At 35.1% G+C, this 22020-nt stretch overlaps 3 protein-coding genes across 5 annotated transcripts in view; 1 reads left to right on the top strand and 2 right to left on the bottom strand.

The window, feature by feature from the left end:
- The window catches only part of LOC144837956 (growth arrest-specific protein 2-like), a 95716-nt gene that overhangs the window by 4826 nt on the left and 68870 nt on the right, over positions 1–22020 (bottom strand). The window lies entirely within an intron of this gene.
- On the bottom strand, positions 345–13003 carry LOC144837776 (gamma-butyrobetaine dioxygenase-like). The gene is made up of 5 exons (XM_078693029.1): positions 12279–13003; positions 10568–10673; positions 4616–4815; positions 3752–3921; positions 345–1483 (listed from the first exon to the last, which is right to left on the bottom strand). The coding sequence occupies exons 1-5, from the start codon at positions 12941–12943 to the stop codon at positions 1320–1322; spliced, it is 1305 nt and encodes a 434-aa protein (XP_078549155.1). The 5' UTR covers positions 12944–13003; the 3' UTR covers positions 345–1319.
- Positions 12959–20948, top strand: LOC144837894 (GDP-L-fucose synthase-like). 3 transcript variants are annotated; one of them, XM_078693230.1, is made up of 8 exons: positions 12959–12974; positions 17759–17921; positions 18300–18414; positions 18609–18811; positions 19271–19404; positions 19816–20027; positions 20453–20552; positions 20652–20948. In XM_078693230.1, the coding sequence occupies exons 2-8, from the start codon at positions 17773–17775 to the stop codon at positions 20705–20707; spliced, it is 969 nt and encodes a 322-aa protein (XP_078549356.1). In that variant the 5' UTR covers positions 12959–12974; positions 17759–17772; the 3' UTR covers positions 20708–20948. The 3 variants fall into 3 exon arrangements, with proteins under 3 accessions (XP_078549356.1, XP_078549339.1, XP_078549348.1); XM_078693213.1 differs by lacking the exon at positions 12959–12974 and adding an exon at positions 17006–17122; XM_078693222.1 differs by lacking the exon at positions 12959–12974 and adding an exon at positions 17020–17118.

Here is a 22020-nt window from a genome sequence, read left to right as displayed (position 1 = left end):
GCAGCTACTTCTGTACTGAATACGCTTTCAACAATTGGCTTCAGTCTGTCTACTAGTGTAGAGTATTGTGCGCGTTTACATAGAGCGCAGCTAGTTCTGTACTGAGTACGCTTTAAACAATTGACTGCAGTCCATCTACTAGTGTAGAGTATTGTGTGAGTTATGTCGAGCGCAGCTATTTATGTACTTTTCAACTAATCGCTTTGGTACTAATGCTACTACTACTATATTGTGTGCGTACATCAACCGTAGCTCATATTTCACTGTGTTCATACTGTATGTCATACTTTCATTCTTACTAGAGATTTGTACAAGCATTACATTGTTGAACAATAATACAGTCATCAGCATATTTCTTGTTGTTTATTAAAAATGTTAAATGATTAGCTTAAATCATAATTGTATTATTTTATATATGAGGATCTGAATGATATTTTATGATTATGTACACATTTATGTTCATAATTTATAAATAAGATTACTATTAAAATTATTTAAAACCGTACTATGTTTCTTAATCGTACATTTTTGTAGGTTACAATAATATATCCTATTATCCCTTAGCTGAAGCGCCACCAAAAACGGGCTTATTTTACAATGCTAATACTGTTATTTGGAATTAGTTTTATACTATGTTAGTTCTGTTATGTTGTTGCAAAGGCTTATAGTTATAATATAATAGAAATTTTAACCCCAGAGCTATCCTTTAAGGGTTACTTAATACTGGGTTATTCAATTCACATTGCGGAATCGAAAAACTCCCACCTGTTTTATTCAACATGATATGTACACTACCAACACACACAAACTTATACAGTCAACTCTTCTAATACCAGACACCTTTGGGCTGGCATGACATGTCTGACTTTCCAGACAGTGTGGTATTCAGTATGTGTTTTTATTTATTTTTTTTTTCTCACTGGATCTGGACCAACAGGTGGTAAACACCTCTAAAACGATCCAGTCCCAATTGCACAGTGGCTGTGTGTGACAGTGTTTGTATGGACTAGTACACCAGGGTAACCCCCTACTCGTCTCGAAAGATGTACTAGGTTCTTTAAAGTGCACACGAGCTAGTTGTGTACACTGGACCTACCATTTATAGTCCTTATCCGAGAAGACTCTACCACCAGAACCATGGAGCGAGTGAGCCTCGAACCCTTGCCGATATTAAGGCTACGTAATTACGTTTCCACTGTCTTAACCGCTTGGCCACTCACTTTTTAATGGTAAAAATGAATTTGTGACCTTTTGGACCTCAAGAAAAGTCTGGTTTTGGGAGAGTTGACTGTACAGTATGTAAATTTATCTATATGCATTTAATTTTGTTCCTTAGAGAATTGTTTGCTTAAAATTCGTAGTCTAGATTCAAATTCATCGTGATCGAAATAAGCTCCGTGGAGGGTCCTTTCTTTACTTCCGTCTGTTTGGAATTCTTCACGCCCATGTAGCACTCGATCGTTATCAACTGTCACCATATCACCTACAATTAAGAAGTCAAGTGCATTATGTTTTAAAGAATAACTAAAGAGTTACTAAAAGTGACCTAATATATCCCATTAGTAAGTATTATCTACCTTTTTCATTATTTATTTCGTTAAGAACACATAAATACAATAAAAAAAGATGATAAAATGACTGACGGACGAAAGTGGAACTCAAAAGAAAAACCTAACAATATGTTTGTAAGTGCTTACACATATGCATTATTATTATTAAAGCGAATAAAGAACAAAGTAAAGCTGATGTTACAGCAGAGTCTCTTTCCGAAAATGATTTTACTGGTTTCTGGAAAAATATTAGGAAGCAAAACTCAGTTCATATGCCTCTCCCTGATAGTATTGATAACGCTAAAGGTGAAGATGATATATGTAATTTCTGGGCAGATCATTTTTCTGATATTTTTAATTATGTTAAAAATGATACCGATAAACAATTTGTTATTGACAAACTCATGGTCATGATAATTTTAATATTACTCCGCTAAAAGTTGCGTTGATAAGCTTACTTTATGCATGGAGGAATTTGGACACAATGATCTATGCCTCAAAAGCTCAGACAAGTTTGAATTTGAGGAAAAAGGTCATAGGTCAAGGTCACAACTAACAAAAAACTATTTTACTGCCTAGAGACCACAGTTTTTATCTGATTCTCACCAAACTTAGCCACAATGATCAATGACTCATCATATAATTGTGGTTAAATTTTGAAGGGTTCGGGTCAAAGATCAAGGTCCACAAAAAAAAAGAAATAAAAAAATAAAAAAAAAAAAAACCTTCTAGTTAAATACTCATATGATGTTCTTAATTCAGGTAATTTGCTTTCAATAAAGTTCACTCAACTGATACCTGTATTTATGTGCTTAAACAAGTAATTGATTACTATAATAGAAATGGTAGCCCGGTTTACTGCTGTTTTATAGATGCCTCGAAACTGTTTGACAGAGTTAATCATTGATTATTATTTATTCAAAAAGCTTATTAATAAGGATATGCATCGTACATTTGTTTGGTTTATAATGTTTTTTTTGTATCTAGTTTAAGTTGACTGCACCACTCCACTGATCCAAAAGTGTTTATCAATAAAGTTATTATTATTATTATCCTACTATTGTTAAAATATTGATGGTTTGGTATAATAATCAGTGTTTCATTGTACGTTGGGGAAAAACTTACTCAAAGCATTTCACTGTATCCAATGGTGTTAGGCAAGGTGGGGTCATTTACATTGATGATCTAAATAAAATATGGCTGTATTATCTCAGATGTTAAAATAAACAATCTCAGTTATATGTTGATGATATGGTGATACTTGCCCCATCCTTATCTGGGTGGCAGGGGCTTGTTGATACCTGTGAGGAATATGCGTCTAATCATGATATCATATACAATTTAAACAAATCTGTATGCATGTTATTTTGTCCAAAACGATGCAAACTTAATGGTGAGCCTGAAGTATTTTTATTACAATACAATAAGTATGACACTTAATTTACCACGACATAATAGTGCATCAGCTGTGTTTGTGAGGGCCTGTTCAGACCTACGGAGTTATGCTTTCGTATTGTACGCGGCGTACAACTCCATAGGTCTGAACCAGGAATAGATTAGTGGAAGCCACCTCGTACGACACTACTCTTTCGTTCGTTACGACAGCTCAAGGTACAAGATTAGTGGACGCCGCTTATGATACGAAAGTCATGCATCAACAATTTTGACCTGTAACCAATCAAATTTACTCCTGCATACCAGATGTTCACCCAAATCAGTGACACTTCAGTTCGTTAGCTAGGCAAATCTGAACACTTTGCTGTTACGACGCTAATTATAATATGACACTGTTTACGATACGAAAGCATAACTCCATGGATCTGAACATACCCTTAGAAATGGTTTATTATCTTTCAAAGAAAACATCAGAAAATCTATTTATTGTTTCTCACTAAGAGTCAACCACTCTAATAATATGCTGGTTATGTGCATTATGAGAAATGCCTTTTACGACTCATCAATGGATGCAAACTGGGGATTTTTACTCCGAGAGATTTAATGTACACGTATTACCAGTTTGTGGTCCTTGGGCTTTTGTATTTTTATTGTATTGTTTTATTATGTAATTATGTATATTAGTTAAAGAGCTTTGTATCTGTAATATTGTATATGTACATTTGATTATGAAATAAAGAATAATAAATGAAAAATTAATGAAATTATGCCAATATTATTTAATATTGAAATTTTCAAAATCCCACCTTCTTCTATCATGAATTTCACCAAGTTCTCTGGCGCATATATCGCGCTGGCAAACTTCTGAACGGCTTTGTAGAACGATCGCACTTGCTCCATCGGGATCTTTGCAATACCTTCTTTACGAACATGCTGGCTAAATGAAATTTTTCCAACCTGTCCATCTTTATCAAGGCTATCGTAAAATTTGTAAACCATTTTATTAAAATCGCTTTTATACAATTTTTCAAGAGGAAATTAGCAGTATACAGTGTTAGTATACAATTAATAAACGCACCCGTTTTTCAATGAGAAAAAAAATTAGGTACAAAAGAGAGGGCTAACTACAGATATCATGCTAATACTGTATATTATATTAAAGGTACAGGTAAATCAGATTTTAATATAATAAGCTTTTGTGATGTGAGCAATATATAAATTTTATAAAGGCATGTTCTGTAAGTATATACTCCCAAAAATTCAGGACAATAATTTAAAATTGTGGACACTAACAAACAAAGCAAGTAAAAATGGTTTCTGCCAGTGTTGCCGGTATTTTCCAGTAAAATCTTGCTTGGTATGATTTTTTTCAAGACTTTTGTACCACAGTGGAAGAGAACACTGTTTTGTTAACTACCATTCATGAAATGTGTCAAACTAACTACCTGGGGCAGATCCAGCATTATAGATTAGGGAGGCTAAATACTTCATAAATGATAAAAACGTCCCATCAGGTTGCAGAAAAATAAAAAAAGTCATTATTTTATTTTAAAAAGTGAAATTTTAGCTGGGATAAAGCCTGTTTAGCCCCCGCCTAAATCCGCTCCTGCTACCATACCATCATGCAATATGAAATGAGATGTATAACCGTAATAATTATTACATCATACTTTATGATCTTTGATTGTCCTCTATTGTCAAAGTGTCTTCCGCAGTCAAAACCAACTAATCCAAAGGACATCACACCAGTACATAGGAGTCGATGCGCGTCCGGGTCAGATGCTTTCAGATCATTCGCTATTTTAAATCCGTCCACAAACATGCTCTTACCACCAGAAGGGGCGCGTTTGAGTCCATGAAAATTAATTATCTACATTAAATAAGTAAGATAACAAATTTGCTTGGGTGAATCATTGAAACATTTAAAGATGTATTGTCCCTTGAACACAAAAAATGAAGGTCAAAATATTCTAAATTTAAATTGGCCATATCAAAGTAATATTAAAGTTATTCACTTTAAGTCGAAAATTCGAGCCAAAAACTACAAGTTTACGTAATTAACAGGTAAATTAATTTGATTACATTTCGTCTGGAAAATCGTCGCGAACAAAAGTAAACAAAGATTTCAAACCACGAGTATGCATTATGCATGATGCTAATTAGCATTGTTTACAACTCGTCATGGTTGAGAAGGTGTTCTCACACAGATTGCGAGAAAGTTTTATGATTACGCATACAGAGTAGCCAAACAAGCGCGTTGCATTATGAGATATGTTTTGATTAAAAACTTTGACTGGAAAATATTTATTTTTTTATTTTTTTGGAATTGGTCAAAGGGACAATACATCTTGAAAAAAGTGCTTTTTAATTGTATAATATATATATATAGGTATTTATTCATAAAAAAACACATAAATAGTACAAACAGAAGGCAGTCAACTCTTGAATAATTCTGCAAACAACGTACAAAGTAAAAATTCAAAAGAATCTAACAACAATATAATATATACAAGTACACAGTAAATCAAATCATTAAAAAGCCGTTAAAATTCGAGCCAAAAAAAAAAACAAGTTTACGTAATTAACAGGTAAATTAATTTGATTACATTTCGTTGCGGACGAAAGTAAACAAAGATTTCAAACCACGAGTATGCATGATGCTAATTAGGATTCTTTACAACTCCTCATTAGACCGGCAGCCCAGAGACATTTGGTTAGATGAGCTAGGTACCAATATCTGACTATTTAAGTGTGTTGGGGGTCACTTGAAGTCAATGAAAATGGGAGTCTGCCGGGTACCCCCTGCTGCGTCTAGACCGGGGGGACCCCGAAATGTGCTAAAAAATCGGCACCGGTTAGATGAGAGAGATACCACCTAATTTTACCACCACGGGATGCCCATTGGCATCCTTATACCAGAATCACAAACGACAGACTTTTTTTAGGTAGATTCCAACAATCTCATGCATTGAAAAGTATTTATTATTTGGCTTATATAAGTTTTAAGTGAAACTCTTAAACTATTTTCCCTTTAGAATGGTAATGGTCATTTTATCATCATTGATGGGATATATTTTCAATTGTTTGGTGTTAGTTCGATTAAACATGTTGTTTTGTGGGTTTTTTTTGCTGCTGGTGGTATCTACACTATCTAAGGTAGGCTATACTTGGGGTAAATGGGGTCGAATAGTCGAACTTTAGAGGGGTCTGCCAGGGCCAAGGCCAGGGCACATAACATTCATGATAAATGGCACCTCTAATTGGCCGGAAAAACACTCTCATGCAGCATGCTACCATTGAACAAAACGATCATACTTTTTATCACTGTTGAATGTCTAAGCCTAATTGTTAAAACGACCTTCACAACCAAAATATTTCTTTGTAATAAAATTTATTTTAAATGGAACGCTATAAAAATAATCCTCTGCTTCATCAGAGCATGAATACCTAATAACCAGACAAGAACGTATCTTTATTACGTTTTACTATCAATCCATTTTCATATCAGGCAATCCATTTTTCAACAATATAGTAGTATAACAATAACATTTTGATTGAATTCAAAAATTCATCGACAAACGAAATATAGCCTACATTCATTCCTTTTAAATATTAGGCATATTGCCAAGGCTAATAATCGATTTGTCCATAATTATTGCGTTTTGCCGGGGGTTTTTCATAATCTAAGGCCAATTTTTAGGCCAAATCATAATTGTGCGTAGGCCTATAGTTTTGTATTTCCGATGCGTGTAGTACCCTATTTATCTTCATTTCCGTACGTTCGTAAATATTAGGCCGAATTTCCGTAGTAATTTATAGACGTTCCGAAATTTGAACCGTGTTACACCGGTAGCAGAGCAAAGTTTGCTTCTTTCTGCAAATGTCCTATCATTATTTTCTTTGTTTTATTTGGAGTGTGGTTTAAAACAACACTCTTGTAAAGTTTATAGTGGATAAATAAAAATGAATTTTTGGAAATTGTGGTTTTAACATCTGAATTCCAAATTATACAATTTAACCTTTTGCTCAATATATTTATAGCAACAGCTTCACATTTTTTGTATAACTTTTTAAAATTATTAATTGATAATTAATTTACATTAATTGAGTACAGTTATTAGAATGTATTACCGTACCAAAAGTACCTTCATCGGGACTTCGCTGTAAAGGGGGGTTCGCCCGAACCATAAACCCCCCCCCCCCCTGACTACGGGCCTGAAGGCAGTGTACAGATAGTCTGTAATAGGTCATTTGGTATTGCTTACAATGTGCTAAATCATATAACATTGGTTGCTGGTGGTATCTACAATATCTAAGCTGGGCTAGTTGGGGGAAGGGGGGTCTAACTTTAGGGTGTCTGGTACTTGGGGTGCAGCAGACAATTAGTCTGTTGTTATCCATTTAGTATTGTATGAACACAACTTGTTCATTTGGCATTAATTTTGAGTGGTACCTCACTCATCTATGCTAGCCCCATTTTAGGCCCTCCCTCGGGGGGTCTGGCGGGCCTATTGCAGCAGACAAAAAGTCTGTCGTTTGTGATACTGGTATAAGGATGCCAATGGGCATCCCATGGTGGTAAAATTAGGTGGTATCTCTCTCATCTAACCGGTGCCGATTTTTTAGCACCTTTCGGAGTCCCCTCGGTCTAGACGCAGCAGGGGGTACCCGGCAGACTCCCATTTTCATTGACTTCAAGTGACCCCCAACACACTTAAATAGTCAGATATTGGTACCTAGCTCATCTAACCAAATGTCTCTGGGCTGCCTGTCTACATGGTTGAGAAGGTGTTTTCACACAGATCGCGAGGAAGTTTTATGATTATGCATACAGAGTAGCCAAACAAGCGCGTTGTATTATGAGATATGTTTTGATCGAAAACTTTGACTGGAAGTCAAAGTTATTTTTTGAACAAAAAAACGTCTGTATTTCAGTTAAATTATTTTTTTTTACTCAATTTTTGGTGAAAGTTAATAACTATTATGATACTTCAAAACGACCCACTTTTTTTCTAAATCTTTTTTTTTTTTGGAATTAGTCAAAGGGACAATACATCTTTAAAGAATACAGTTAATGGTGACTGTAGATATGTAGTTATTTTAGTTTATTTACACGGTAGTATTAAGGTGACACCTTTAGGGACCCAACAAAGTTTCTCCTGAATAGGGGTTGTCTGTAGTTTAAAAAAATACATTTTCCCTTGTTTGTTTCACAGTGAAGTGTCCTTAAATCGAGGTGTCCCCTTAATAAGGGTGTCACCTGAATAGCGGTGTCACCTGAATAGGGGTGTCCCCTGAATAGGGGTGTCCCCTGAATAGAGGTGTCACCTGAATAGGAGTGTCCCCTGAATAGGGGTGGCCCAAAGAGGGGTTCTACTTTATTGTGTGTATGCAACTGTTTGGAATCTCAGTTTAAAGTTAAATCTTAGGCCAATCTTAGGTCATTGTTATATATTTGACTTCAATTATGAATAATTTGGCCCTATAGAAACCAGTTGATGAATACTGTAGACCGATGAAGCATCTCACATTCCCTATAAAAGGGTCAATCAACCAAACCACAAATCTTAATTTTAAAAGTGCCTTGCGAAAAATTTGTGGTTACAAATAAATACTATTTAAAAATAGTATTTGTAATCTTTGGCGAAACCCTTACAAAAATTATGGTTTTGGGCCAAATAAATACTATTTAAAAATAGTATTTATTTGTAATCTTTGGCCAATCCATTACAAAAATTATGGTTTTGGGCCAAAGGAATATTTTTACAATTTTTTAATGTTGATGTGAACAGATTGGCATATACTATTCAAAAGCCCTGAGTGTTAGTTATCTCGGCCCGAGGGCTTTCTAACCAAATTAGTGTAAGATCATTGTTTATTGACTACAGTTCCGCTTTCAATACTATTCGGCCAAGTGTACTATTGAGGAAGTCAACGAGTTACGGTTAACAATTTTTATTCAAATTATATTGACTCTAATACTGGAACACCGCAAGGATGTGTGTTATCCCCACTTTTATTTTCAATATATGTTAGTGATTTAAGATGTAATGTTAATTCATGTAACATTATCAAGTTTGCGGATGACATGTGTTTGACTGGTCTTATTACAGGAGGGGATGAATTTGTATATAGAGAAGAAATAACAAGGGTTTTAGATTGGTGTAATACTAATTATTTGTGTATTAATTCTAAAAAAAAAGAGCTTATATTTGACTTCAGAAAAAATGTTAATCACATTCCACTTGTTATTGACGGAAATTATGTTGAAAATCCAGAGTCTCATAAATATTTAAGGGTTTGGATAGATACGAATCTAAGTTGGGATACACATACGTGCAAAGTGTATGCCAGGCCCGTATCCAGGGGGGGGGGGGGGTGCGTTGGGTGCAGACGCACCCCCCCAAGTCCCAAAAGGTCCACTATTTCCTCGGTTGGTATTTTTTCTTGTCTTGTTTAACTAAAGACAATCATTATATATATACAAAATTTACATTATCAATGGTATACAAACAAAAATATGTTAATATAAAATGAAAAAATACCGGTAATTAAATTACGGAATCTGAACTGACTACAAACTCGATGTGAAACATGCGCAGTCGATCATGTGACGACAAGCAATAGCTTAGCGCTTCATGTACGCGGTACGCGGTAAAGTGTTTTTGCATGCTGGAAATACAGACAACCGGCGGTAATTTGCTGGAAATACAGACAACCGGCGGTAAATACAGACACTATCGAATACGGCGCCTAAACATGGGAAGGAAGCAGGAAGCTAGAAAGCGGAAAGCTGCTGGAAAATCGACGCTGTCTAAGTTGGCCTTTAAACATCATGAAAGCGTTAAGTTCTGGTGTCCATCGTTCAACTAGCCCAAGCCACAACAAAGAGTCTTAAATCAGTCTTTAGAACGTCAAATAGCGCAAATTTTGCCTGGGCCTTCGGCCCCTGGACCCTGACCGGGGGCCCTTGCCGGCCCCCTGGCCCCCAGCCATTGTAGCTCGCTTCACTCGCACCCCCCCAATATAAATGCTGCATACGGGCCTGTATGCTAAAGGTGTTCAACGACTGTATTCCTTAAGGAAGTTGAAACAATATAATATAGGCTGTTTTAAGCTTTTGCTGTGTTACTTGGGTAAATGGTCTAACAAAGAAAAATTTGAGTAAGTTAAACAGAATAGTTAGGAATGCAAGCAAAATTACTGGTGTCGAAATTAAAGGTATCACACAAATGTGTAATGATGGAATGATATCTAAATTAAATAGTATTTTAGCTGATGAATCTCATATTCTCAACAATAAGTTAGTAGTTACCAGATCTGAAAGATTAACAACAATTTCAGTAAAAACAAATAGACATAAATTTTCATTCTTACCTAGCGCTATTAGACTATACAACAGTGAGTTTCAAAGATAGGTCATTAGGTCTGTTATATTTTTTATTGCTGATCATTTGTTGTTGTTGTTGTTAGTTCCAAGTTGATCACGAATGTAAATATTATGTATGTATTGTTTGTGTTTTTCTGCCAAGAAAACAATTATCATTATACTATGTATGAATGACTTAATAAATCGAATCTGAATCTAGTGATATGTATAGTAAAAATGTATCAAAACATACCCCAGGTACGTTTGCTCCAAATGTGTAATCGGTGTGTAACGGGAGTTCACCAGCGGTGTAACCTGGGAAATATGTATCCTTTTTTGACTTCACACCAAAAACAACCCTGTAAAAATATATATATATAAAACTTTTTCTCATTCTCACAGATTTCCTCATCTTTATCGTTCCAAATTAATTAATTCAATTTCAGTATATCACCGGGTGGTTTAGAATTCATGTTTTGTGCCTGATGTGCTTATATAAAATTGAAATGATCTATACAGTATATTAGTCACTAGTGCTCCCACATTAAAACAATCCTGGATCTACCCATGGTGTTATATTCATGCATTCAAATTCTTTAATACATCAAAACAAATTTGATAAAATTAACATCAAGATAAACGATAAAAACAAGGAACAAACAACAAAGAGAAAAAATAAAAGAAAGTTAATTATGTCGGCGCTAGTTCCGTTTCGCACCTGTCATTTATTTCGACTCAAAATGTGTTAAATAAATTTATCGTGAGTACCACACCTTAGAATTAGGCCTCAAAAATACTTTTATGAAGGAGATCACACAAAAAGTAACAAATAAATGCTTTAAATTGATGAATATACAGACGTGTTTCTCGCACATCGGTTCCATACGCCATGTTCAATGTTGATGTTTCTATGGAGCGCCAAAAGAGCAATCATAATAGAGGGCTAAAAACTCAATATAATGCGTATATTTAATGCATTTATTGGTGAAAATTACGTTCAATTTTAATATATGTTGTCAATGTCAATGCAACAAAAATGTTACTGTTGATACAGTACATGGTTTTCGCAGTTTTCGTTAACTTTTAAGAATGAAAATCGACAAGTTCATCATCATTACATGTACTGTAGTTTTATACCTCAATGATCTAAATAATATTCCTCTTAGTCTTAGGCCTAGGCTAGGTAGTGATGCTGATTTAGGCCTAGGGTTTTGTTGCATTGACAAAATATATTAAAATTGAACGTAATTTTCACCAATAAATGCATTAAATATACGCATTATATTGAGTTTTTAGCCCTCTATTATGATTGCTTTTTTGGCGCTCCATAGAAACAACAACATTGAACATGGCGTATGCGAAATTGACGAACCGATGTGCGAGAAACACGTCTGTAAATTCATCAATTTAAAGCATTTATTTGTCACTTTTTATGTGATCTCCTTCGTAAAAGTATTTTTGAGGCCTAATTCTAAGGTGTGGTACTCACGATAAGGTTTCTTAACAAATTTTGAGTCGAAATAAATGACAGGTGCGAAACGGAACTAGCGCCATTATGTCTCCTAAAAAAGGCGGAGTTCATAAACTTAATAACAGGTAAAATAATGTCGAAATCTTGAGCGCCCATAAGAAATATAAATTTATCATTATTGTTAAGGTGATCAAAATGAGTTGCACCGTCACTCTAACTTCTCTATACAAATCATAGTGACGTAAATCCGAATAATAACAATTGATTAGAAAATGAAATTAATCTTCAATTTCGTTCCTATTACAAAGGGTACATAGTCTATTAGAGGGCAAAGTACATATATGTATATTTTAAAAAAAGCAAACATTTACTCTTTATATTTTGTATGTTTCACCAGAGTAAATTGGAACCAAAGTGGAAAATATGCATTGATGTTTAGTTTCCATCCATCAAAATCCTGCTTCAACAATGCTTTTAAAATCTGCTGACTCACCCATAAAATGTTTGTCGAATATGGCCAATTCTTTCGGTTAGATTGCGGAGTTCTTCGTCATCGTGTGTTGGCGCACCGTTAATCAACGCCATTCCATGTATTTTAACACTTTGCATCCACCTGTACAGAACCTCGTCATCAGTCAGGACATCTTCATACTTAAATTTAGGCAGGTACGACAACAAATCCGCACCCCAAAGTTTCTTATCGAAAACTGGCCCCATATCGATGGTGCCAAACGTTTTATCTCGTAACCATGACGACTGGATGATCGTCTGATGTCCCTCCGTCCCATAGAACATTAGCTCTCCAGCAATCTGTTCAGAAAACTTAAACTTAGCATCCAAATCTAAATCGTTGATCAGAAATTTTCTGGTTGCAACAGGTGGATCATAACACGATGCACACCGACAGTTGTCTCGTAGCCATGTGTAGGGGTATTTCATCTTGTGGCCATCGTCCCACAAGACGGTGACAGAGTGTCCATCGTCTGACGATTTAATTTCAGTAACCTGCTGTGAAAACTTTTTACGTTGATTGAAAAACGGCAAAGAAGCAACATAAAGCATTGACTGTTTTGGTGGAGCTGCCTGTTTATAATATGCTTGTTTAATTAATTTGAAAAAAATGTTTCGACTAGCCGAGAATGCATAAGAAGTTACCATGTTGCTGACTGTCGTAATACACGTCGATCCTGTAAGTCAGAGAGGGAGATCCAGGCTTGTGTCAAGCTAGCCGACAATAAGCCAGCCGACAATAAGCCAGCCCACTTTTACTATGAAACGCCGTTTGTGTATTTTTTACATTTTCAGTATTGCTTACGGTTTTTATAGCATTAGAAATTCAATATTTGTGAGAAAATGGCGGATTGCTCCTGGGAGTCACTTGGTGGGATTATACTAGGGGACCTCCTTAATCATCCGGTATAAGTTAGAGTAGGACCGCTGGTCCCGTTTACTCAGCCCTCATCTTTTAAATCTGAGTGTAACTCAATTACGATTTTTATTATTATAGTGAAATTTGATACTGTATATGTGAGAAAACGGCGGATTGCTCCTGTAAGTCACTTGGTGGTGGGATTATACTAGGGAACCTCCTTAGTCGTCCAGTATAAGTTACAGTAGGACCGCTGGTCCCGTTTAGTCAGCATTTATCTTTTAAATCTGAGTGTAACTCAATTACGATTTTTAATATTATAATGAAATTTGATACTGTATTTGTGAGAAAATTGCGGATTGCTTCTGGGAGTCACTTGGAGGGATTATACTAGGGTACCTCCTTAGTCGTCCAGTATAAGTTACAGTAGGACCGTTGGTCCCGTTTACTCAGCATTTATCTTTTAAATTTGAGTGTAACTTAATTACGATTTTTTATATAGTGAAATTTGATACTGTGTTTGTGAGAAAATGGCGGATTGCTCCTGGGAGTCACTTGGTAGGATTATACTAGGGTACCTCATTAGTCGTCCAGTATAAGTTAGGGTAGGACCACTGGTCCCGTTTACTCAGCTCTCATCTTTTAAATCTGAGTGTAACTCAATTACTATTTTTAATATTATAGTGAAATTTGATACAGTATTTGTGAGAAAACGGCGGATTGCTCCTGGGAGTCACTTGGTGGGATTATACTAGGGTACCTCCTTAGTCGTCCAGTATAAGTTAGGGTAGGACCACTGGTCCCGTTTACTCTGCCCTCATCTTTTAAATCTGAGTGCAACTCAATTACGATGTTTAATATTATAATGAAATTTGATACTGTATTTGTGAGAAAATGGCGGATTGCTCCTGGGAGTCACTTGGTTGGATTATACTAGGGTACCTCCTTAGTCGTCCAGTATAAGTTAGGGTGGGACCACTGTTCCTGTTTACTCAGCCCTCATTTTTTAAATCTGAGTGTAACTCAATTACGATTTTTAATATTATAGTGAAATTTGATACTGTATTTGTGAGAAAATGGCGGATTGTTCCTGGGAGTCACTTGGTGGGATTATACTAGGGTACCTCCTTAGTCGTCCAGTATAAGTTACAGTAGGACCGCTGGTCCCGTTTACTCAGCATTTATCTTTTAAATTTGAGTGTAACTTAATTACGATTTTTTATATAGTGAAATTTGATACTGTATTTGTGAGAAGATGGCGGATTGCTCCTGGGAGTCACTTGGTGGGATTATACTAGGGGACCTCCTTAATCGTCCAGTATAAGTTAGAGTAGGATCGCTGGTCCCGTTTGCTCAGCCCTCATCTTTTAAATCTGAGTGTAACTCAATTACGATTTTTAGTATTATAGTGAAATTTGATACTGTATTTGTGAGAAAACGGCGGATTGCTCCTGGGAGTCACTTGGTGGGATTATACTAGGGGACCTCCTTAGTCGTCCAGTATAAGTTACAGTAGGACCGCTGGTCCCGTTTAGTCAGCATTTATCTTTTAAATCTGAGTGTAACTCAATTACGATTTTTAATATTATAGTGAAATTTGATACTGTATTTGTGAGAAAATGGCGGATTGCTCCTGGGAGTCACTTGGTGGGATTATACTAGGGTACCTCCTTAGTCGTCCAGTATAAGTTACAGTAGGACCGCTGGTCCCGTTTACTCAGCATTTATCTTTTAAATTTGAGTGTAACTTAATTACGATTTTTTATATAGTGAAATTTGATACTGTGTTTGTGAGAAAATGGCGGATTGCTCCTGGGAGTTAATTGGTGGGATTATACTAGGGTACCTCCTTAGTCGTCCAGTATAAGTTAGGATTGGATCACTGGTCCCGTTTACTCTGCCCTCATCTTTTTCTAAGTGTAACTCAATTACGATTTTTAATATTATAGTGAAATTTGATACAGTATTTGTGAGAAAATGGCGGATTGCTCCTGGGAGTCACTTGGTGGGATTATACTAGGGTACCTCCTTAGTCGTCCAGTATAAGTTACAGTAGGACCGCTGGTCCCGTTTACTCAGCATTTATCTTTTAAATTTGAGTGTAACTTAATTACGATTTTTTATATAGTGAAATTTGATACGGTATTTGTGAGAAAATGGCGGATTGCTCCTGGGAGTCACTTGGTGGGATTATACTAGGGGACCTCCTTAATCGTCCAGTATAAGTTAGAGTAGGATCGCTGGTCCCGTTTGCTCAGCCCTCATCTTTTAAATCTGAGTGTAACTCAATTACGATTTTTAGTATTATAGTGAAATTTGATACTGTATTTGTGAGAAAACGGCGGATTGCTCCTGGGAGTCACTTGGTAGGATTATACTAGGGTACCTCATTAGTCGTCCAGTATAAGTTAGGGTGGGACCACTGTTCCTGTTTACTCAGCCCTCATCTTTTAAATCTAAGTGTAACTCAATTACGATTTTTAATATTATAGTGAAATTTGATACAGTATTTGTGAGAAAATGACTCCCAGGAACAATCTGATAATTTCTCACAAATACTTTATCAAATTTCACTATAATATTAAAAATCGTAATTGAGTTACACTCAGATTTAAAAGATGAGGGCTGAGTAAACGGGACCAGTGGTCCAATCCTAACCTATACTGGGCGACTAATGAGGTACCCTAGTATAATCCCACCAATTAACTCCCAGGAGCAATCCGCCATTTTCTCACAAACACAGTATCAAATTTCATTATATAAAAAATCGTAATTAAGTTACACTCAAATTTAAAAGATAAATGCTGAGTAAACGGGACCAGCGGTCCTACTGTAACTTATACTGGACGACTAAGGAGGTACCCTAGTATAATCTCACCAAGTGACTCCCAGGAGCAATCCGCCATTTTCTCACAAATACAGTATCAAATTTCACTATATAAAAAATCGTAATTAAGTTACACTCAAATTTAAAAGATAAATGCTGAGTAAACGGGACCAGCGGTCCTACTGTAACTTATACTGGACGATTAAGGAGGTACCCTAGTATAATCCCACTAAGTGACTCCCAGGAGCAAGCCGCCATTGTCTCACAAATACTGTATCAATTTTCACTATAATATTAAAAATAGTAATTGAGTTACACTCAGATTTAAAAGATAAGGGCTGAGTAAACGGGACCAGTGGTCCCACCCTAACTTATACTGGACGACTAATGATGTACCCTAGTATAATCCCACCAAGTTACTCCCAGGAGCAATCCGCCATTTTCTCACAAATATTGAATTTCTAATACTATAAAAACCTTAAAGATGTATTGTTCCCCAAAATCATGAAAAATAAAGATTTTTAAAATCGGACTTTGAATAGGCCATTTTGCAGTTTTAATGAAGTTGCTCACTTCCATAAGAAAAAAAACGGGGGAAAAATTATTTCACCTATAAAAAGACAAAATAAACAGTTAAATTACCCAAAAACTCATTGTCTTCCAGACAATTTGACCATTTTTAGCTTTAAATTACATTTTTCTCAGGTAAATAAATTTTTTTCAGACCCAATTTTTTGTGAGAGTGAATAACTATTATGTGACATTAAAATAACATATTCAACAAAAAAATTTTAAAAAATATTTTTTTAGGGGGACAATATATCGTTAAGCAATACTGAAAATGTAAAAAATACACAAACGGCGTTTCATAGTTATTGTCGGCTGGAAAAAATAAAAGTGGGCTGGCTTATTGTCGGCTAGCTTGACACAAGCGAGATCCAGGAACCTATAAAAAGTCAGTTCTTACTTAGTTCATGAATTAATGAATATTCATTAATCCATCCATGCTTAGTTCTAAGTTGACCTTAGCTTTATCGACGAAACGGAAATAACGAAACATTTTGTATTTACTTTTCTTTGGCATGCCGCGTGTGCCATCCACGTCCGTTTTTGCACACCAAACTTGTACAGTATTTAGTACGTAAGTCATATTATGGGAATTTATAGAAAGTATACACAATATAAATAAACTAGGCCTAGGCCAGCTTTTGTGTGTGTGGCTGGGGTAGGCTTAAAAAGATAGACATCTAGGCTAGGCCTAGCCTAGCTAGCCGATAGAGCGCGGCAGCGGTACCCACTGACTGTTCTGTAGGCCTTACTTACACACATTACTGGATTTGTAAGTCTATGTGTATAATGGAGCGCCATATGTGTCACAACCATGTAAGAAAGAGATGAGTGTCGTTTTCTATTAGTATTTTGTAGATCTCACGCATCCATGGCATAAAAATGTTCAGAAAAATATTATTTTGAAATGATCAATTACTATTTATTAATAATATTCACTTTATTTTGCCTTACTCATTGTGCCAATCATGGAGGTAAACATTTTTTTTACCTTCATTTCATGTGCCAACGTGACCAATGAGTGACAAAATAATGAAATGAATAATAAAAATGTATATTTATATTTTTATAAATATGTAATTAGCCACAATATACAAACAATTCATTCTTTTAAAAATAAAAATAAATTCTTAGAAACAATTAAATTAATTAAGGCATTGATGATGTTTCTTACCCTACATCAAGTCATTTTTTGTTATGTTCTTAATAGGCCTACTATAAACAATGGCAGATTCCCAGTCAAAACAATGTAAAACCATCCTGGTCACTGGAGGCACTGGCCTTGTGGGAATGGCTATCAAAGAAATTGCAGAAATTGAAAATCAGACGAATGAAAAATGGGTCTTTGTTTCGTCAAAAGACGCGGATCTTACGTAAGTAATATAGTAGAACCTTGTACAGTTCATGTAACAAAGTTTACCTTTAATACAGGTGGTGTTAAATAGGAGTTTACTGTGAGGTTATAACATACTATATTGTCCCATATGATATATGAAAATGTCCCCTTAATAGGGGTGTCCTCTGAATAGGGTTGTCCCAAAGAAGGAGTTTTACTCTATATAAAATATTTTTTTATTTTGAAACGGTTACAAGATGATATGGTTTGACCTCTTATGTTCTCTAATTGGAGCGAGTATTCAGTATGTGTGTCATTTAAGATTGAAATGATCTCTGCATGGAGGTGTCTTCAATTAAAGGTATCTCTTAAAGGGACCTATACTAATAATATTCTGTGTATTCCTTTACACTAGATCAGAAGAAGAAACGTGTGCACTATTTGAAAAGCACAAACCAACCCATGTTATTCATCTAGCGGCTATGGTCGGTGGACTGTTCAGTAACCTAAAGTACAACCTGGACTTTTGGGTAAGTTGATGTATTTGGACCACATGGTTTATGGCCACCTAAATTTCAGCTACTCCAAATATATAATTTCAGCACTTCACTATTTGTATGCCTGGGCCCTCCCAATTTAGAAATGTTCTATCCGATTCTGGCTAGGTAACATAGACCTAAATATCTTGAAAATTGATATATTTGTTTTGTTTTATTGTTTACAGAGAATTAATATAAAGATAAACGATAATGTTTTACATAATGCATATAAGCATAACGTATGCAAAGTTGTGTCTTGTTTGTCAACGTGCATCTTTCCTGATAAGACAACGTATCCTATTGATGAGTCGATGATCCATAACGGTCCACCGCATGACTCAAACTTTGGCTACGCATACGCAAAACGAATGATTGACGTACAAAACAAGTCAGTATAATATTTACCGTATATCCTCTGGTATAATCCCACCCCCCTAGACTAGAACACGAAATTGGGCCGACTTTGCAGGGTGGGACCGGGAAAACCCTGGTTCAGAAAAAAATTATTGCTGGTATTGGTAAGCATTTCTGGTAAAACCCACCTGAATTGGCTAGAGAGAGCCTACATATAAGGAACTATACTTGAGGATAGCCTGTTTATGAAATCAGACATAAAGTAGGGGGTGGGATTATACCCGAGGATATATGGTAATTATTTTACATTTCTTCCTTGCAATAACATTTATTAAATGTTGTTTTCTCAACTTAAATTCAACCACCACCGTCAATTCATGGAAATTAACTTTTATTTTTTTAGGTCCTCAAATTCTGTCACCTATCTCTGATCTCTGTATCCTTGTAATTGTATGATGATGTAATAATACTTTATTATATTCAATGTTTACAGAGCATACCATTCACAACATGGGTGTATGTTTACTTCCGTCATACCTACAAATGTTTTTGGTCCTCACGACAACTTTAATTTAGAGAATGGTCATGTGATTCCAGGACTGATAAATAAAGTGTATCGAGCAAAGGGTGAGTACAGGTTATATCTGGTAAACAAAAAAAAAGAAATCAAAGACTGTAGCCTGTAGCTTTTATTATATTGATAACTAGCTATATACATTCACTGAATGTATTGTAACATAAAGTAGTAAAGACATGGTGTGCCGCTAACCTAACTTCACTAGTGTTTATTCGCCATGCAAACCTTTTAACAATAAAATGAAAAAGAAAGCACTCAGAAACTGTGTGAAGTACTTGGCAAAATATTGCCACAGAGGGGGTCATGTTGATATTTCAGACCACATTTTTTTATTTGTGAAGTTATTAATGTGGTGGGGGTGGAAGGTGACAGGGTTGGAGAGGAGGGCAGGAAAAGAAATCAGAAATAATATTTTACATATACTGTATATAATTGACTGAATGTTCTCATATTTTCAACAGAAGATGACACGCCATTTACAATATGGGGTACAGGGTCTCCACGACGTCAGTTCATATACTCCAAGGACTTAGCACGTCTATTTATCTGGGTTCTACGTGAGTATGATGATGTCAAACCCATTATCTTGTCAGTTGGAGAAGAAGATGAAGTGTCAATCAAAGAGGTTGCGGACATGGTTGTTGACGCTTATGAATTTAAAGGAAAAGTTATTGTATCCTTGGCACAAACAAATAATATTGTATAAGCTTTATTAAATTGAACCCTTACTTTTTTCTTTTGTGTATCCACAAACTTTTATTCATAATCTTTTATTAGCGACCCTTCAGTTTTCATGACGGGCCAGGCTATTGTGTCTAAACAGTAATTCTATACAAGCTCATATCTTTCTGAGCATGTATAGAATGACTTTTTGACTCGAAAGCTGTGATGTGATGTGGAACGAAAAGTCATTCCTTTTTTTTTTATTCAAATTTTTTTTTTTTGTGCACACAAATATATGTTATTCTCTTTGTAACAATGAACAATTATTACCTTTCATGTTACCAAGTTCATCATCGATTTATTAAATAATATAACTACAACTTTTGCTGCTTTTTAACTTCTTTCTATCTGTTAATTTCCTATTGATCAACTCAGCTTGATACGAGTAAATCAGACGGACAGTTCAAGAAAACAGCAAGTAACGCAAAACTAAAAAGTCTTGTACCTGATTTTAAATTTACCCCAATTAAACAAGGTATTTTTATTTACAAGAATTCAAACCATGTATCTAAATAATATAATCAATCAATCGATTATACTTTTAATATCGATGTTATTTTACTATTATTCTCAGCGTTAAAGGAGACAGTGACATGGTTTGTGGATAATTATGATACAGCCAGGAAATGAATTGAAGGAAAATATGTTAACTTTAAAAGCACAAATAGGGGAGAAGAAAGAAGAACAGCAATGCATTTGGTGTCATTAACTGGACACAGAAGATGAGCACTTGTGGAACGTTAGTTGATGGGTAGTAGATGAAACAACAGGGGTCAAAGTTCACCCTAGCAACCTAACGATTTGCTAGTAGATTAATTTGTTAACCAAAAGTATAAGTTAATAGGGATAAGAATAAAGTATGATACATGTTGCTGTGTGTAGGATTATAATCATGTGCTATTATAAGGTATAAGGTTAATTGCAATCCACAATCCATCTTAACCTGCTGTATACAACCCAGCCTAACCTGTACATAACCCAGTCAATCCATAACCCAACCTATTGACCAATACATAGCCCATGGTATATGAATAACTTGGCGTAGCTTCAAACAACAACTCACCCTAACCCATGCACCTAACCTATCCATAACTCGGCTAAACCTATCAACAAGTCAGCCTAACCAATACATAACCCATGCTATGTGAGTAACTTAGGCTAGCCTCTCACCCTAATCTATACATAACCCTATTTATATCTAATACATTCCACATATATATATAGTTTTGTATTTATTTTTTTGCAATTGTTGGTTGGTTCATAAAACATATATATATATTAATAAAGTATGTATATTTTTTCACCAAAAAGTACAGGGAACTTTTTCGAAAAATTGCTAAATTTTGACTTTTTTTTTTCGACATATTTGTCCTATCACAATATAATATAATAACATGAATATGTAAACAGAAATATTATCACATTTTATAAAATTTATATTTGAGGTAATTTTTGAACAAAATCCCTGTACCATAGTACAGGGAACTTTTCAAAATATGGTTTCATCACCAAATAAACTATAACTTATAAGGAACTTTTTCGAAAAATTGCTAAATTTTGATTCCTTTTTTTTCCAACATAATCTTTTCAAAATTTCAACACCTTTATTTGTCTACATGACACCAAAAGATGATAATAGAAATTGCACAATTCATATTTGGGCTGAAACTTTTTAAGACCCTTTTATTTTTTATGTATATTGGTCATATGAAACCATGGAGTCCATATTTTTGGTATTTTTTTAACAAATCGCCTACAACTCTCCCAACACCATAACAGATGAACAACTAGACAATAATATCGTTTTGCACTTTTACATTTTTATTGACATTTTCTCGATAGAATAGGGCATATATATTTGAATTAACACAAAGATCAGTTACGTATGTGCTGTTAATAATCACCATTTTTACATATATATTAATAATAGGATATTATGTAAT

Source organism: Antedon bifida, chromosome 1, assembly GCF_963402885.1.
Source record: "Antedon bifida chromosome 1, ecAntBifi1.1, whole genome shotgun sequence".
NCBI classification, from domain to species: Eukaryota; Metazoa; Echinodermata; class Crinoidea; order Comatulida; family Antedonidae; genus Antedon; species Antedon bifida.
This window is presented reverse-complemented; position numbering and strand designations above follow the sequence as displayed.